This window comes from Chionomys nivalis, chromosome 8 (genome assembly GCF_950005125.1).
Source record: "Chionomys nivalis chromosome 8, mChiNiv1.1, whole genome shotgun sequence".
In the NCBI taxonomy this organism is placed as follows: domain Eukaryota; kingdom Metazoa; phylum Chordata; class Mammalia; order Rodentia; family Cricetidae; genus Chionomys; species Chionomys nivalis.
This window is the reverse complement of record NC_080093.1, coordinates 26,390,849-26,409,117: the sequence shown is the minus strand read 5'-3', so window position 1 is coordinate 26,409,117 and position 18,269 is coordinate 26,390,849. Positions and strand designations below refer to the sequence as shown.

General features: G+C 42.9%; 1 protein-coding gene across 1 annotated transcript in view; it reads left to right on the top strand.

Moving 5' to 3' along the window:
- The window catches only part of Papss2 (3'-phosphoadenosine 5'-phosphosulfate synthase 2), a 68,900-nt gene extending 53,559 nt beyond the window's left edge, over positions 1–15,341 (top strand). Inside the window, exons 8-12 of the mRNA XM_057779525.1 lie at positions 74–279; positions 9,448–9,583; positions 11,248–11,516; positions 12,813–13,042; positions 13,642–15,341. Of these exons, the coding sequence (XP_057635508.1) occupies positions 74–279; positions 9,448–9,583; positions 11,248–11,516; positions 12,813–13,042; positions 13,642–13,783 (983 nt within the window). The 3' untranslated portion in view covers positions 13,784–15,341. The remainder of the gene's footprint in view (positions 1–73; positions 280–9,447; positions 9,584–11,247; positions 11,517–12,812; positions 13,043–13,641) is intronic.
- Positions 15,342–18,269: the final 2,928 nt, after the last annotated feature.

Sequence of the window (18,269 nt, the reverse complement as noted above, 5' to 3'; positions counted from 1 at the left end):
CATCCCTGATATTTACCCAGGGTGATATTCATCCTGGACCTGGCACTCACACTGCACGTGGGTCTTTCCGTAGACGGAGTCATCAACATGAGCATTCCCATCGTACTGCCTGTTTCTTCGGATGACAAGGCACGGCTGGAGGGATGCAGCAAGTTTGCCCTGATGTATGAAGGCCGAAGGGTGGCCGTGCTACAAGACCCCGAGTTCTATGAGCACCGGAAAGAGGAGCGCTGCTCCCGTGTGTGGGGAACATCCACTGCAAAGCACCCCCATATCAAAGTAAGTACAAAACCTTTGAGGGGACGTTTTAAAAGGAGGGGGCAGGGGTAAGTTTGTGTGTGTGTAGGTATATAATTACACAGATCAGAGATCAGAGGACAACCTTGGGTGTCCTTTCTCAGGGTGCGAGCCTTCAACCTTCTGTTCGAGACAGGACCTTAGGCTGACCTGGAACTTTGCCAGGCAGGCTGGACTAGCTTGCCAGCGGGCTTTTGACGGTCTTCCTGTCACTGCTTCTCCTCTCGCCATCACTGAGACTAGAGACACACGCTGCTGCCGCACCTGTCTTTTTATATGAGTCCTAGGAGTTAGGACTCAGGTCCTTGCACTTATGAGGCAAGCATTTTACTAGTTGAACCATCTCCCCAACTAGAAGTTCTTATTTTTCTTTTGGGTATGTGTCCGTATGTGCTATAAATGTTCATGTGTTCCCACATGTGCATGAGAGTGTATATATGCATGAGGAGGGCAAACATTGACATATGATATTTCCTTCGGTTGTTCCCCACCTGAGTTTTGAGATAGTGTCTCTCGCTATACCTTAAGTTAGCTACCCAGTGGACTCCAGGATTTGCCCATCTCTGCCTCCCAGGGCTAGGATTACAAGGACATGCTATTGTACCTAACTTTTCACGCTGGTACTGGGGATCCAAACTCAGGTCCTTCCTGCTGTTTATGCAGCAAGACCTTTACTGCCTGAGCCACCTCCCCAAATCCATGGTTGAGTAAGAAATATTTTTATGAAGCCAGATACCATGGACCAAACCTCTGAGTCCTAATACTAGGAAGGGCAAGGCAAGATCAGAGGTTAGCCTCAGTTAAATAGCTAGATTAAGGCTAGGCTTGGTTACAGAAGACTCTGCCAAAAAAATAAATAAAAACTAAAAAGCCATTTTTGTTTGAAAGCTGGTCTTGATCTCCTAAGTTATCATATCCTGTGGCTGAAGCATCCTTAGCTAAATAGGACTAGGCAGATAATAGTCTAGTACCTTGAGTAAAAGATCAAAATCATGAGCTAGCTAGAGCTTGCAGCCCTGTCCATGTTGAACATGCATAAGGAACACATGTAATGAACCCAAGCAACCCTTGAAAGCAACTCAGAGTTCATGTTCTCTGGCCAGTGGTGGGGAGGGTTGATGACATCTTTCTATAAACAAAGATCAGTACACACACTGGCTAAGTTCTGAGAATAAAGACACTACGTTCTCATCAGCAGCTGTTCATCTAACTAGGGTCATTCAGTTCTCTCCTCCCCAAAGGCAAATCAGATTCCTCAGCAGCTTTTAACAGCAGTTGGTAGTGAGGTTGGAGTAAGGAGGTAGACAGGAGAGCCATGGGGTACAGTCCATTTCTCACACAATTCTGTGAAACCGAATGAAAATCCATTCTTCATCGAGACACATGCATAGGGTGGAAGTACAAAGAGATATTACTAATCTAATTTGACCTCTTCAGTTCCCCATCTTGGTTAGTGTTCAAGCTCACAGTAACATCATCCTTCATTTCTCTTTTGACAGAAAGATGAGGCCAAAATATGTTGAACAGCTGTCCCAGTCCTATGACCTTTCAGAAAAAAAATTTTCATTGTGAAATGTTACAAGATAAGAAAGACATTCTCAAGGCCCAGTTAGTAGCCTTTGAAGCCTTCTTAATCTGAACAGAAGAGCTCATGGAGCAAGGGGAGCAACTTTTCCACTTTTTGGACACAACCATCAGCCTTCAAGATAGCCAGCTCTTGCCTTATGCATAGGCAGGTCAAAGTCATTTGGGCAGTTTCCCCTTTCCCTCCCATCCCACTCCCGAGTCTGGCAGAAGGTCTTTGAGATAGCTGCTCCAGGAATATTACATTCTGGCCTTCAATTACATCTCTGATCATTTCTTTTATGATTGTAACCACATAGGCTTGGGACCTTATCTTTCTTCAGTGGCCCAAAGAATAATGGCCTATCATTATCTCTGCTCAAAGATTTCTTCTCTTTGGGTCTAACAACTTAACATCCACATGACTTGCACTAAAGGCATAAAAGTAACCTCAGACAATGCCTAGGGGAATCTGAGTGACTATTTCTCTTCATCTTGTCTTGCAATATATGTCGGAGAGCAGTGATGTGACCTGTGTCTTTGAGAGTATTGCCAGTGACCCTACACTGCTGGCCATTAGAGGAACTGATGGTGAGAAATGGGTCATAGATAACCAGAGAGAAAGCATTCACACCCCCCATATATATTATACTTGGATTTTCTAAAGGTATATTTGGCAAAAACACAACACGTGAATTTTGTTGGGCAAAGAATTCTATTTTTAACACCCTGAACTCATGCTAATATTTTAACAGCTTTTTTTTTAGAAGTCAAAAGTCTTCTAACATTTTTATTCACAAAAGTAACTATGGCCCTTGCATTTTAAAATGGGACTGAGAATGTTTGCAGAGCATGGTCAGCTGCCAAGGAAATGGCCTGCCTCTGTCCCACAACTCCTTACCTATCAGTACTCCGAAACTGTCTTATTAGTTTTCTATTGCTGTGACCACAGCAACTCTTATAAAGGAAAAAATTTATCTGAGTCTTGTTTACAGTTTCAGAAGTTTAGTCCATTGTCACTATGGTAGGGGACCATGGCAACACACAGGCAGGTATGGTGCTGGAAAATTGAGAGTTCTACATTGGATTCTTGTGAGTTCTATATTTGGATCCATAGGCAGCAGGAAGAGAGAGAAAGCAGGCCTGGCTTGAACTTCTGAAAGTCCAAAGCCCACCCTTCCTCCATCAAGGCCATCCCTACTCCAACAACACCACACCTTCTACTCCCTGTCAAGTAACACTACTCCCTAATGACCAAACACTCAAATATATGAACTTATAGGGGCCATTCCTATTCAAACAACCACTTGACTCTTCTCAAGAAGTCTCTTTGAGTCACAAAGTATGGAACAATATGGCGTAATCTCATAGTCATTTTGAGGAACAACTAGAATATGCAGAAATAATGCTCAGAAGAAATTCACCATCTTTTATCCATGGTGCTTTCTTACCAACCAGTAATTCCTCAGAATTACCTTGTAAAGTAAGTAAAAATTATTACTCTCATTTTATATATGTAGAAATCAAGAGAACAAAGTATGTTTTTCCAATGAAAGACAGAAACAGAGTTTTTTTTTTAGTCTTTGTATCCACATGAAGACCAGATGAACAGCAAGATCAATGAGCTCACCAGAGAAACCTTAAAATTTACATGGATTATGCAATCATGATGGCTCACCCTTATAATTCCTGGGCCAGGGAGGCTGCAGCACAAAGATCCCAAGTGTAAGGTCATTGTCAATTATATAAAAAGACCCTGCCTCAAATAACCCTGAGCAGGTCTCACAGCTTCTGGCTTGATTTGCGTTGGGCCAGGCTGGTCCTTGGGAATTTGGAACTGCCTATGATGTGCACGTGTATGAAGGTTAAAAACCACTCAATTACACAGTTATTGAGAGCTTTAGCCAACTATGTCCTGAAAGTGGTCCAAACTCAACATGTCAAGCTCTCCCCAAACTCATTCTACTTGACAGCTCTGTATGCATGCACTAAACCCATAAACAAAACCTACATGGCATTCTTGCTTTTTCTTGTGCCCTTTCCTAATTGATTAGAGAGTTCTGGCAGCTCTTCCTTCCAAACATTACTCAAATATATTCAATCACTCCTGTTGCAGTTTGGTCCAGATTTCACATCCTCCCTGTTTCTTGCTTTATAAGCCTCTAATCCATTGTCTATTCTTCAGCCAGAGTGAACTGTTCAACTTTTCTTTGGGCTACCTCTTAGCCTGGACCACTAGCCCCCATCCATTGCTCCTTCAGACATTCCAGAGCTAGTCTTCACACATGTTTGCTCCTTCTGCTCCCACATCCATCCCCATCTTATTTCCTGCTTTCCGAAGTCAATCCTACCTCCCCTGACTCACAGGTATGACTCAATGGCCTTCTGTGTCCTCCCAGAACAATGCGTGCCGTCCATACCTGTAACAGGCAATGCTGAGGGTGATTCTGAAATATCACCTGGGGGCCACTGATGAAAGCCAGCGGATGTGCTAGGAAAGAAAGCTTGGGTTTTTTTCAAGTTCCAGATTTGGGTTCTGACTTTGGCACAATAACCATGTGCACCTGGACCCTGTCCCTTCCTTTCTGTAAAATGGCCTTCTATCTGAAAGCTGCAATGTTAAACTTGCATGAGCTTTGAGTCTCTTAAAGCCTTGTCAGATGGATTGGAAAGCTGTGGGTAATTCTAAGTCATCACAAGTGCGGAACCTTCCTTCCTGAGAGCTGGGCATAGTTCTCGGGATAGTCAGAGCATCGCAGACACAGAGAACCTTTGGAGAGTCCAAATGATACCAAGAGTAGTTTCAGCATCACTCTTCACAGATGTAGTTCTAGTGTGGGTGGCCAAGAAGTCCTTTCAGTCATCAAAACAGTCCAGTGCAGGGTTGGCCATAGAGTTTGGAGTGTTATGAAACTCCTAGGGATTAGAGTCAACTCTTAAAATTCTAAGAGGTGAGGACAAAGTCATGGATAGTACTCATATTTGAAAATATGAGTCTGTAGTGGTTTTCCTGAGGACAGAGTTTAGAAAGGAGGCCATGTAAACAGAGCCAAGTCCATTGCACAATTACCACCATGGTTTCTCAAGCTCAGCACCGTATGTCTTTGTTGTTGTTGTGAAGGCAGTTCTGTGCCACACGGGATAGCCAGCTGCATCCTGTGGCTGCACTAGATTCCAGATGTAGCACACCCTTTCCCACTCCACTTGTGGCAATAAATTAACTGGAGATATTAGGTGTGACAAAAATCGCACTAGCTTAGCTTTTCATTTTCTGAATCCCTCTGGGATGCAGTCATTGTAAACCTCAGTGATTGGCTGTAATGGGGAGGCTGAGCCAAGGCAACACATTGCCACTTCTTCTTTCTACTAGGTATTTGTGAGTAAGTTCTCTCAGTCACCCTTGCTACTCTATTGACATTTTAGGTATTCATTTTGTCATTGAACAGATGAAATCGTACATAATTTGCCTTTTTGTGACTTACTTCACTTTCCCTGTCCTCAGGGTTACCTGTGTTGCGATTGTCTTTCCATGGCTGTCCTGCTTTCTCAGGACTATGTGGAAGCACTGGGAAAGATTCCTTTCATGTGTTCCCATGCTGTACGTGTCTTTTAGGTATCCATTCATCCACTGGTGGACATTTGGGTTGCCAAGAATAAATGGAGATTTGGGTGTGCAAATTTCTCCTCAAGAAGAAGGACCACTGAATCAAAAGGTTCTTCGAAGTTTTGTGTTGCTGCTTTGTTGAAATGAAATCTCATACTGTTTTCCACAGTAGTTTCATCTTTTTAGAGCCCAGGGCATAAGGGTTCTTTCCAGTTCCTCTCCATCCTTACCAATACATACTTCCTGAGTTCGTTTGTAATAATGGCCATCCTAATGGATATTCCACTTTACAGCTGTTGGTAGTGGGCTACTTGTGTGCTTTGGCCATCAACAGAACAAGTTTGGAGACATGTCTACTACTCAAGTTCTTTGTTCAGCCTTTTGTTTTTATGATATTTCTGTGTGTTCTTGAGGGGGTGTGTGTATGTGGCCATCAGAGAACAAGTTGTACAAGTCTCAAACTACAAGGTATCAAACTCATCATATTTGAATTCTCACTATTCATACGGCGCTGTCTCCCTAGCTCTGCTTTGTGAATTGTGAGTTACTTTATTTATCCTTGTTCTGGAGGAGTTTTCTGTTCTATTTATGAGCCATGATCTCATTATGTAGCCCAGGCTTGTCTCAAATTCAAAATCCCTGCCTCAGCCCCGAGTGCTGGTGTTACAGGCATGTACCCCGACACCCAGGTTGTAGGAATGGTCCCTTGCGATGTCATCGGGTTTGGAATAGTCATCTCATTCTATGTACACATTCACCCTGTTAATTGTCTTTTAGTTCAAAGGAAGTTTTCAGTTCAGGGTAGTCCCAGCTTTCGACTTTTGCTTTTGTAGACTGTGCTTTTGGTGCTATAGCCAAGAAACCACTGCCAACCAACCCCAGTGTTATGAAGCCTTGTTCCCTTTTTCTTTTTTTCTTTTCTTTCTTTCTTCTCTTTTTTTTGGGGGTGGGGGGGTGCGAGACAGGGTTTCTCTGTAACTTTAGTACCTTTAGTACCTGTTCTGGAATTCCCTCTGTAGACCTGACTGGCTTCGAACTCACAGAGATCCAGCTATCTCGGCCTTCTGAGTGCTAGGATTAAAGGCATGCACTACCTCTGCCCAACCCCTTTCTTTACATAAGCAGTTTATAATTTTGGGTCTTCTATGTATGCCATTAATCCATTTTAACTTTTTCACATAGAATATGGGTCATTTCATCCTTTTGCATGTGGGTATCTACTTTCCTCAACAGATTTGTTCAACAGACTGTACTTTTCCTCAGAGAGTGACCTTGGCATCCTTCTCAGAGGTCTTTCGAGAAAATGGATAACTATCTATTTTACACTATATGCCTGGATTTTGCTATACTTTGCTGCTCACTGCATTTTCTTTTATCTTTAAAGCAGATGTAATAAAGGAGGCTGCATCTGTGGGTGATTTCCATGGAAACTGTGCTAAATGATAAATAATTACATGGTAGAAAACCAAACAACTTTTCCTCCAAGAGCTTTGGATTGCTATTGAGAACAACGCAAAATACATTAGACAATATTAGGAATGTGCCAGGAGAGGCTCTCAAAGCATGGTCCTTTGAACCCCAGCCATACTCACAACCTGGCCGGAGAACTGCCAAGAGCAGAACCATGTAACAGTGACAGTCTTTTCCTGTGTTGCCACTGGCATGGCTGGTGTGAAGCAAAGGTGGACAAGATGCTGGTGGCTCGATTACAGCAACTGTATTAAGAAACCACGAGCTTCAGTGAAGGATGCGTTCTATGATGCTGTGAATGTGACCTTTGAGCTAAGTGGTTTTTTCATAACATACTCCAAATAGGGAATTATACAAGATACGTTTGCTATACATGTTAATCCTCAATGGCTGGTCTAAGGAAAAGTTCTTGTCAAGTTATTTGAGTCTGGAAAAAAACAGCTATTGAAACATCATTGAAACCCTGGTATCAAGAATGTGGGTTTACAAATGCATGTCTTCAGACTTAGATATTTAGTAAGTTTTTTGTTTGTTTGTTTGTTTGTTTGTTTGTTTTCAATGGGCAAAATTCTGTCACTTCAACAAAAACAAGGAAGAGTACTTCTTAGTTGCCAAGATTAACCTTAGGGTTTCAAACAAAAACATTTTATTCGGCACTATGAGCGTAGCAGGAAGTTCAGACTTAGACTTTCTTCCAATGCCATCAGCGATGCTCACAAGTGTGTGTGTTTGTTTGTGTGTGTGTGTGTGTGTGTGCTTAAAATCCTAAAATATAATGTCAGCCTTTGAAGACTGACAAACTCAGTAGTCAACATTTCTAGTTGATCAGCATGTATGGTAATGATAATAATAATAAATTCTTGGGTAAAAATATCATTTAAAAAACAATGGAGTTTTAATAAAACAGTGTGAAAAATGCATACAGTTTTAGATTTCATACTGCAATTTACCTTTAAGAAACTAGCATTGGGAGGCTGGAGAGATGGTAAAGTGATTGGTATTTGAGCAAAAAGACCTGAATTTTATCCACCCTCAGCAACCATATACTAGAGTCAGACATGACAAAACCTGCCTGTAATCTCAGCATGCAGGAAGTGGAGACAGGAACCTCTCTGAGCCTTGCTGGCCAGTCAGTCTAGCCGAATTAGCAAGCTCCCTGTTAAACGAAAAGACTGTCTCAAAAATAAGGTAGAGATGGAAAGATTACTCAGTGGGTAAAGATAAGACTAACAACATGAATTTCAATCCCTGGAATCCACTTGGTAGGAGAGAACAGGTGCCTCCAAGTTGTATACGCACGCACGCATGTACATACACACACACACACTCCCCAATCTGTAAAAGTTCAAGAACTAGTGATATTTATCAAGGAAGACAGCTGGTGGAGACCTCTGCAAAGATGTGCATGCACATGCCACACACATGGTACAGAAAGGTGTGGGCACACACTAAGGGAAACTAGTGCTTAAAAGCTGAACATGGCAGTAAACGCCCGGAATTGTCATTCAGGAGGCTCAGGCAGGAGGATCCCAAGTGGGCAAGCCTGGGTTGCAGAGTAAGACCCTGACAAAAAGGAAGGGGGGAGGAGCCAGTACATGTTTTAGTATCAAACAATATCCACAATCATACAAAAATGCTACTCAAATCCTCTTCTTTCTTCTAGCTAAGTCCCTGCTGGTGGGTTTCCTTTACACAGCACAGCTGAAACTCACTGGCTCAGATTAAATGCAGTAGCTATGAAAGTCTGTCTATCTTCTGTTACGCCATACTTAGCAGAGTGGCAAATGGGTAAAAGCAACACTGTCCTTCCTAATCGGCCGAAGGAGTTGGGAAGAGTTTGTTCTTAACATGCAGTAGCTTCATTACTACTTTTAAGCTTCTCAGTATTCATTTCTAACATGGTGAGTGATGGATATAATCCATATAAACAGGAACTATGGGGGAACAGTCCTTAATTTTTGTGTTGTGGGAATGAGCTGTTGGACTCGACGAGGGCCTAGTCCAGCTCCTGCTCTGCCTCCCCAGTAACTTTGGTGAAGACTGCAAGTAAGTTCAGAGATTAAAAGTTTGTTAAATACTATTGGAAATGCTGCAGAACAGCAACTCAAGATGGGTCACAAAGCAAAACAAGAAGGCTGGGGAGAAGGCTCAGCCAGTACAGAGCTTGCTACACAAGTATGAGAACCCAAGTTTATCCCCCTCAGGACCCACGTGAAATATCCAAGTGGCCAGGGAGGGAGATTAAAGACAGGGAGCAATTCCACTGCCAGGAAGGCAAAGGCAGGCAGCTCCTGGTGGCTCACCAACCAGACAGTCTAGCCAAATTTGCGAGATACAGGCTCAGTGAGAAACCCTGTCTCAAATATTTACTGAAGAGCTATTGAAGAAGTTCCCCAACTCGACGTCTAAGCCTCCACACATACAGGCACGTGTATTCATTAATATACACACACTTCAAATAAAAATTTTAAAAGTCAGTATAGTTACTATGAATGTCGATGATTTCTTTGTAGATGGTGATGGAAGGTGGGGACTGGCTCGTTGGTGGAGACCTGCAGGTGCTGGAGAGAATAAGGTGGGATGATGGGCTGGACCAGTATCGCTTGACACCCCTGGAGCTCAGACAGAAGTGGAAAGACATGAATGCTGGTATGTGATCTGGTTCTAGTGTATCTGCCAATACTCATTAGCACTGTAGTCAGAAATTTAAGTGTATCAGGAATAATTTTTTGTTTTTGAATATAGGGCCTGACATTGAATTCATTATGCAGCCAATGGTAACCCTGAATTCTTGATCTTACATGTGCCTCCAAGTGCTGGGATTGCAGGCATGGGCCACCATGCCTGGCTGAATCAGCATAAAAATATTTATCTTTTAATGAAGTGTGTGTGTGTGTGTGTGTGTGTGCGCGGGCACGTGTGCGCCCGTGCATGCACACCATGTACATGTGGGTATCTGGGGTCAGATTCCCACCACCCCTGTCTTTTTTTTTTTTTTTTTTTTTTTTTGGTTTTTTGAGACAGGGTTTCTCTGTGGTTTTGGAGCCTGTCCTGGAACTAGCTCTTGTAGACCAGGCTGGTCTCGAACTCACAGAGATCCGCCTGCCTCTACCTCCCGAGTGCTGGGATTAAAGGCGTGCGCCACCACTGCCCTGCTCCCACCACCCCTATCTTATTCAGCATAAAAAAATAAAGATGCTGCCAGGCGGTGATGGCACACGCCTTTAATCCCAACACTTTGGAGGCAGAGACAGGCGGATCTCTGTGAGTTCAAGATCAGTCTGGTCTACAGAGGGAGTTCCAGGACAGGCTCCAAACCTACCCCCCCCCCAAAAAAAAACCCATATCTTACTTTTAATGGTGTGTGTGTGTGTGTGTATGCCATGTATGTGTGGGTGTCCAGGGTCAGAGTCCCCCAGAGCTGGAGTTCTGGGCAGCTCGTGTTTTGCCTGACATGGGTGCTAGAATCAAACTTGAGTCCTCTGAGAGAGAAATGCACATTCTTAATCTTGGAGTCATCTCTCCAGTCCAGCAATTTTTTGGTTTTTGAGACAGAGTTTCTTTGTGTAGCCTTGGCTGTCCTAGAATTAATGAATACACACACACACACACACACACACACACAACCAGGCATGCTTTGAAAAATAAGAAAATTGGAAAAACCAAAACAAAACTGAGGCACAAAGGACTCTGGGGATGATAGACTGTCAGTGACACCACCTGCCTCATGGCGGTGGCAGTGGAACAAGGAAGGAAATCTTCTCATTTCCTATTCTATACATTTTGAGAGAGACATAATTTTCACTTTAGGCTTTTATAGAATTCCTAAATTTTCTGCAAAGGATATCTATTAATTACATTTTAGAACCAGAAAAAGAGTTCATGAATCCATCTCTAAGTGCAATTGTTTTCAGTATTTCTTAAAGGTGGAGTTGGTTTTCATCTGTAGATTTGGTGCCCATGTATGACATGCTCTATGTGCAGGTTCCCATGAAGCTGAGCCTGCAGCAGGCACAAGAGGACTAGTGAATGCTGGAGCCTGGGATTTCAGGAAGGGTGTAGCCAGTACCTGTCTTAATTGCTGAGTCGTGTTTTCTCCTGTGTGGCTTCCTGCCTCTACATCCTATCTTGTTCAGGCAACTGAACACTTCTGATGGATTAACACTCCTAACAGCTTAGGCACATTCTCAAACTGTCAAACGCTAGCAGCCTGAACGGGGGAACTGAACAGTATACCGCTCCATCTTTCCCCATCTATTCTTATGGACAAGCAACATAGCTTACTTTGAACTTGACTTTTCTTTCCTTCCTAGATGCCGTGTTTGCCTTCCAGTTGCGCAATCCTGTCCACAATGGCCATGCTCTGCTGATGCAGGACACCCGCCGCAGGCTCCTAGAGAGGGGCTACAAGCACCCAGTCCTCCTGCTGCACCCTCTGGGGGGCTGGACCAAGGATGACGATGTGCCTCTGAACTGGAGGATGAAACAACACGCAGCTGTACTGGAGGAAGGCGTCCTGGACCCAAAATCAACTATTGTTGCCATTTTTCCGTCTCCTATGTTGTATGCTGGCCCCACAGAGGTGAGCAATTCCCTGAGCTGGGTAAAGGACTAAGAACACAGCCTAAAACTTTATTTACAAAATTAAATAAATTTGTTGGGGAGTCCACTCTTAATGGGCAGATTCTACAGTTTCAAGTTACTCTTTTCCCCATCCCAGCTTAACTTTTTCAGTTTTGTATTTGGAAGGATGCTGGAAGTGTTAAGACCTACATAAACACATTGCTTGAAGAATATGGGGCTTAGCACATGATTGAGAAAGTGAGAAATCATAGAGCTGTGACCAAACACCATAGCTAAGGCAGCTTGGGTTTCTGTGGGCTTACAGCTCCAGAGTGATGAGTCTGTCATCGCAGGGAAGCATGGTAGCAAGCAGCAGGTTGAGGGGGTAGCAGCAGGAAACTGAGAGCTTATATCCTTCACCACAAGCACGAGTTGAAGCAGAGAGCACATGGGAAATGGGTGGAGCTTTCCAAACTCAAAGCCCATCCCTAGTTACACACTTCCTCCAGCAAGGCGGGATCATCTAAACCTCCCCGAAACAGTGGTACCAACCTGGGACCAAGGGTTCAAATGACTGACTCCCAGGGGGACCTTTCTCATTCAAACCACCACACCAAGCTAACGATTTGTTATTTCTAAGTACTCTGGATGATTCTCCATGCCCTAGGAATTACTTAGAAGGGAGAAGTATCTTTAAAAGGCAGCACCACAGTGAACTATCACAGTGAACCTGCCAGAAGATTCTTGGTCCCTCAGTAACAGCTGTGCAGGGGATTTGGAGTTTGTAGGATTCTGAAGGGATCTTAATTAACCCTTCCAAATGTTCTAAACTGAGTTTAATGAATGAATTCTCTTCAGTTGTATCAGAGTTCCACACCTTTCTATAGCTATCCCCCTCTACAGCTCTCCCCCCATCCTTTTTATTTTTGTCAGAACTTTAAGATGGCAAATGTTATGCTAAACTGGAATCAACACATATATGAAAGGTCATTAGTTCATTACTGGCAGATGATGGTTTAGAATCTCTAACAGCGCTTAGATTTTGGTTTGTCTGAAGACTAGAACATGTAATTCACAGTCCTTTCTAACAGTATGTATTCCTGGGCTGCTTGCTTGAGAGATTAAAAGTTTATGACTTCAAAGCTCCTGTCCCACCCAATACCACCCAGCCTGAGTGCTCAGGGCTTAGCACATCATTGCTACTTTTAACTGACCTGCCTTTCTGAATCACTTTGAAAGCAAAATTAAGGAACTGCCATAAAGGGGAACATGAACTTGGATCATGACCATCATGTCCCCATGTGCTATTTTCCAGGTCCAGTGGCATTGCAGATGCCGGATGATTGCAGGGGCCAATTTCTACATCGTGGGCAGGGATCCTGCAGGAATGCCCCACCCTGAGACGAAGAAAGACCTATATGAACCTACCCATGGGGGCAAGGTCTTGAGTATGGCCCCTGGCCTCACCTCTGTGGAAATCATTCCATTCCGAGTGGCTGCCTACAATAAAACTAAAAAGGCCATGGACTTTTATGATCCAGCAAGGTAGGTTTCTAGAGAAAACTGTAATTGATATGACAATTAGCATGATGAAGCAAACCTTGGACCCTCTGGAAGTCATCAGGCTACACGCTCCCAGTTGGAACAACACTCCCTCACAGCTCAGACCCTCTCTTGCACATGTTCTGTCCCAACATCGTAGCAGAGTGCTCTACACGTAGTTCTTGGCCTATAAGCATTTCTTTGTTCTATGGATGTAGCTTACTAATAGAAGACTTGCCTAGCCAGGTGCGCAGCCCTGGGTTTGAGCTCCAGCACAACCACAAACAGTTCTTGAGCTGGGCATAGTTGCACTTACGTATTATCACAGCACAAGGGAGGCGGGGGCAGGGTGTTCATACCCCATACTAAATTCACACAAACTAATCTCTGGCATGAAGATATAAAAGAGCAGGTATGCAGGAAATACCAAACAGACATTCTGCCTTTATTCCTCTTCTGTCCTGTGAGATTCTCAAGACGGAGGGAACTGCCCATTTTAAAACATGCCGCTATTTACAGAGAAAACCTGGATGCTAATTCGAGGGATCTTTAGGTAGCTGTTTCTTACCTCCACTGACTTCTCTGTTGCTGTATTGTGACAGGCATGACGAGTTTGACTTCATCTCAGGAACGCGGATGAGGAAGCTCGCCCGGGAAGGAGAAGACCCCCCAGATGGTTTCATGGCCCCCAAAGCATGGAAAGTGTTGACAGATTATTACAGGTCTCTGGAGAAGATCAACTAAGTGTCCCTCGTTCTGGTCTCTCTGAAATGCTCTTTTACTAACGATTTTTTTCTGTTTTTGTGATTAAATGCTTTGTATCCAATTGCTCCTCGACGACTAATTTTAAAATTAGTATTTTGTAATGAGGTTAAAAAGTTGGCCTATAATTTAAAACCAATTTCATTATGTATATGAAAGTCACCCTGGAAACTAAATCTTAGGAAAAAACAATATTGTCATACATTCCAGAATGAAAGCAGTTGTAGTCTTCTTCACCCCAGCAGGTATGTGTCAGATTTCTTAAAAGATGTGATCATGTGTCTAGCTGACTTGCCCAAACAAAAGCATACTTTCCAGCTTAATTTTGCCAAGCTGGAACCCTAATGTTACTTACCAGAAGTAATAAACCATACAAACACCCTCTTTTGTACAACTGACAAAAAAAAAAGAAAAATCTGTCATCCTGACGTTTTTTACCTCATGACTACACAGTCTCGCTGCCCAATGAATTGAAGACGCAACTGGAAGAAATATATGTGTGAAGATGTGAATTAAATCTTAAGAAATATGCAAGTTCCTTCTGCTGTGAAAATAACATAGCCTAGCAGGAAGAGAGGTTCTAATGGCCTCCTATGAACAGTAACTCCAGTATGCTGGCACTTTTCAATAGTGTGGCATGCTTTGATGAGAAGAATTCCCCCCAGGGACTAATTCTCCATCAGGGAATATTGTAGTTATCGTCAAGAGGCACCTATTTGATTGAAGCTATAACCAAAACTAACCCACAGATTAATGAGCTGAAACTATTGGCTTCTGCAGAGAAGATAAAATCCAAACCTCATCCATGTGCAGAGATGATACACACATAAGCTCTGAGAGCTGCTGAGTGCTGTGATACACAAAATGGCCATTAACAAGCAGTGCTGACACTCGAGAGTGCCCAGACCACTACACTCCTAAGCTAGGTCCCTGTCTACATTAGACAACACAGGAGCTGGTTTGGACTCCTTGAAGCTACATAACAAAGCTCTCCTTGAGAATGCTAAAGAGAGACCTTCTTGGAGACAGAAAGGTTCAGGGTATCCCAAACTCTTAATGGTACAAGTTTCCAGACTGCGCCTGTTGTGAAACATCTTTCCATGGTTTTATTTTCTAAGAGGTAATTCTTGTATTTTATTCATGATTCATTGTTGCCAAGGAAAACGCAAGAGAAAAACATTTTACATAAAGGTTTCTCTGGAAGAGACCACAAACTGAAAAAGGAAAACTGTGATTTTTTTTTCATACTGCCGGTTTTTAAAAAACGCTAATAAAAGCTCTTTTGAGAGTGGGCTACATGCCGTGACCACAGCAAGGTGAATGTTCAGCTGCGTGGTACCTGTGCGCACGCCTGTCAGCTGTTCACTGCTGCTGCCACAACTATGGGTTCACTGAAAACATGCCATTGTAGTGCCTTAGCAAATGAATAAAGTTTGTGATTTTAAAGACACAGAAAGCTGCCCTTCTACTCTAGTACTACAGCTAGTGTAACTGTTTCAGTGTCCAGCTGACGCCTGTTCTTACTTCAATAAATCTCTCAAAGACCACACAAGTTCTCTTGTCTTGTAATGCTGGCTACAATGGCTGCTGAGGGTCTTGACACTGAGAGCAATAACAATTCCTAGGGCTTTATTAAGAGGTGGTTCTAACTTGAACTTCAGGTGTAAGTGACTCATAACCTTAGCTGGGCACTCACTTTTCAGAGGGGACTGGGTTGCTTATGACCCTCTTTCCAGAATTTCACTGTAAGACAATCTAAGGTGAGAAAGTCAAAGCCTTTCTCATAGGAATGGACCTTATTTTCAGAGCCTCCCCGGCTTCACCAACAGGCTTAATCATGTATACATTTCCTAACCTTAGCAGCTGGTATTGTGTGCCTAAGGCAGTACATTTCCACCTGCAACCTCAGTGGCCTTTGGCACACAGCTGTTGCTTCTTCCTGCATGCTTGATTTATTTCTAATAACATCATGTATTTTTTTCTGCTGATCCTCACCACAAATATTAGTAGTGTAATAGCCAACTCAAAGCTATCATTTGGTAGCTCAGTTGGTAGACCGCTTGCCTAGCATTCATGAAGACCTGAGTTCGATTCTCAGCACTGCATAAATGCGACAGAGTATGACACATACTTGTAATCCTGGCATTTGAGGAAGAAAGATCAGATCAATCTACACAATGAATTTGAGATTAGTCTAGGTTTCAGGGATCCAGCTTTAAAAAAAATCAAAATAAATAAATGGTACCATTTATAGGTCCTCTTTGTTTTCTCCTCAGATCTTACTTGGTGGCTCCTATTATTAGTTAGCAGGGCCAAGTAGGCCAAGATATATATGCGTACATCAACAGGTACAGTCATGGAAGTCTTCAGGAAGTGTGAACAAACCCTAGAAAGGCATACACAAATCATTTTGATACACCTTGCATCAATATTTATCAGGTTCTACTATTTCTTTTCAACCCAAGAAACAAATCTTGGTTGTGGTTTTTATTTTTCTTTAGTCTTTGTTCTTTGAGGGACCACCATCCAGCTCCCAAATAAATATATGGAGACATTCTTATGAATGGCTTGCCTTATTTTGGCTTGTTTTGGACAGATTTTCCTAACTTAAATTATCCCATTTACTTTTTGCCTCTGGGCTTTTACCTTAGTCTATAGACTTTCTTAACTTCTTAGCCCATGGCTGGCTGTGTGGCTGGAGACCGGCCTTGGTGTCCTCCTCTTATTTTCCTTTTCTACTCCTCCCTCTTCTCTTTTTCTCGGCCTGCCATCCCTGCCTACTTCTTTCTCCTGCCTTGCTATTGACTGTTCAGCTCTTTATTAGACCAATCAGGTTTTAGACAGGCAAAGTAACACAACTTTACAGAGTCAAACAAATGCAACACAGAAGAATGAGACACATCTTCGCATCACTAAAACAAATGTTCCACGGCGTAAAAGAATGCCACACATTTTTAACTAATATTCCACAACACTTGGTTCCTCAAGAACAGCAAGTCTGCAGTTTTGTTCCTTCGTTCCCCACTTTCCTATTAGGCATCTGAGTCTAGCAAGCATTTATATTCTGCGTAACTGTCCTTCTAAGCAGGAGATCAGTAAATCAGACAAGTTGGTTGTTCTTACAGCCTAAAGGTTTAAGGGAACTGAGCAGCTTCTGAATGACTCACATCTCCACTGCCTATTAATAGGCCAGGCGAGAGAACTACTACAGGAATACGGAAAGAGCACCCGCCAATCTCTCCCACCCCGGCATCCATGTAGTTCCCTGGTGAAGACTGTTACTGGGCCACAGGTACCAAAGGAAGATGACATCCAAGTAATTCATGATATGTATTCCAAAACACTAATTTTGGCTTTTACTGTAATTTTACTTAAACTATCAAAAATAAATGGATAGCCTGCTAGAATTTGAACATTTTAGCCAGATTCTAGGGGGGAAAAACTTTTATCATAATGCTAGCAAATCAGAATTTAAAAAACAAAAAAAGAAAAACCAACTCTTCATTTGGAAAACAGTAAAGTGCCCAGAGGTAAATTTGGCCTCACCTTGGCAGTATCAGGAAGTATGCAGGAAGTGGACTAGTGTGGATACAGTGTACTGAGCTATATGTGCTTGCCCAAAAGGAAGACGCATGCAAGAATGAGCATAATTCAGGCCAGACTCAGACAACAGTGTACCTGCTAGGATGACCTAAATCAGAAACCCAGCACCTGTAAAAGCAAACTGCAGGCAACAATCCCCTCCTTTGGTCGAGAGCGAGTCAGGAGAGGGGGCTATCCATCTTGTGTATTCTACCTTGAAGAATTAAAAACAAGTAAGAACCACAAACATCTGAAGGTGTAATCCAAACTCCTTCCAGCTCAAAACAACCATAATCAAAAGACTATGTATGGGAGGGTGAGTAGGGGCTTGGCTAAAACCAATCAACTCCTTCAGTTAAGCTTCAGCACAGGTCTATCAGTGCAACCAGGACTGATGCTGACAGAGGGAAGGGCTTGTACTCACTGGAAATAAAAACCTCTACTGTACTTCATTTTCCACATCTCTCTTATACCCACCAGCTAGTCTAAAAACTTTAACAATTAAGCTATTTTACCTAGGCAGAGTTGGGCGTGGTGAAACAGCACTCCAAGTCAAAGAACTCAACAGGATCCCATGCAGCAGTCCTTGCAAGCCCGCCCACAGGAATTCCCTAATTCTCTGCATGCCCACTTGCTGTACTGTAGCATCTCACAGTCAGTTGGCTGTGTGCCGTTCTTGTTTGCCTAGCACTCTCCCCTAACACTCTAAAGAGAACACCACTCTCCTTTTGTATGTATTAATGACTATACTTGATGCCAAGTCACTTCAATAACCCAAGGAGTTCTCGGAGCAATGGGCTATTTGAAGATTTCATGCAATCCACTGGAGGATAAAAAGGCCTTGAGCAATCTTCGCTAAAAATAAAACTCATCGAGAGTGCAATAT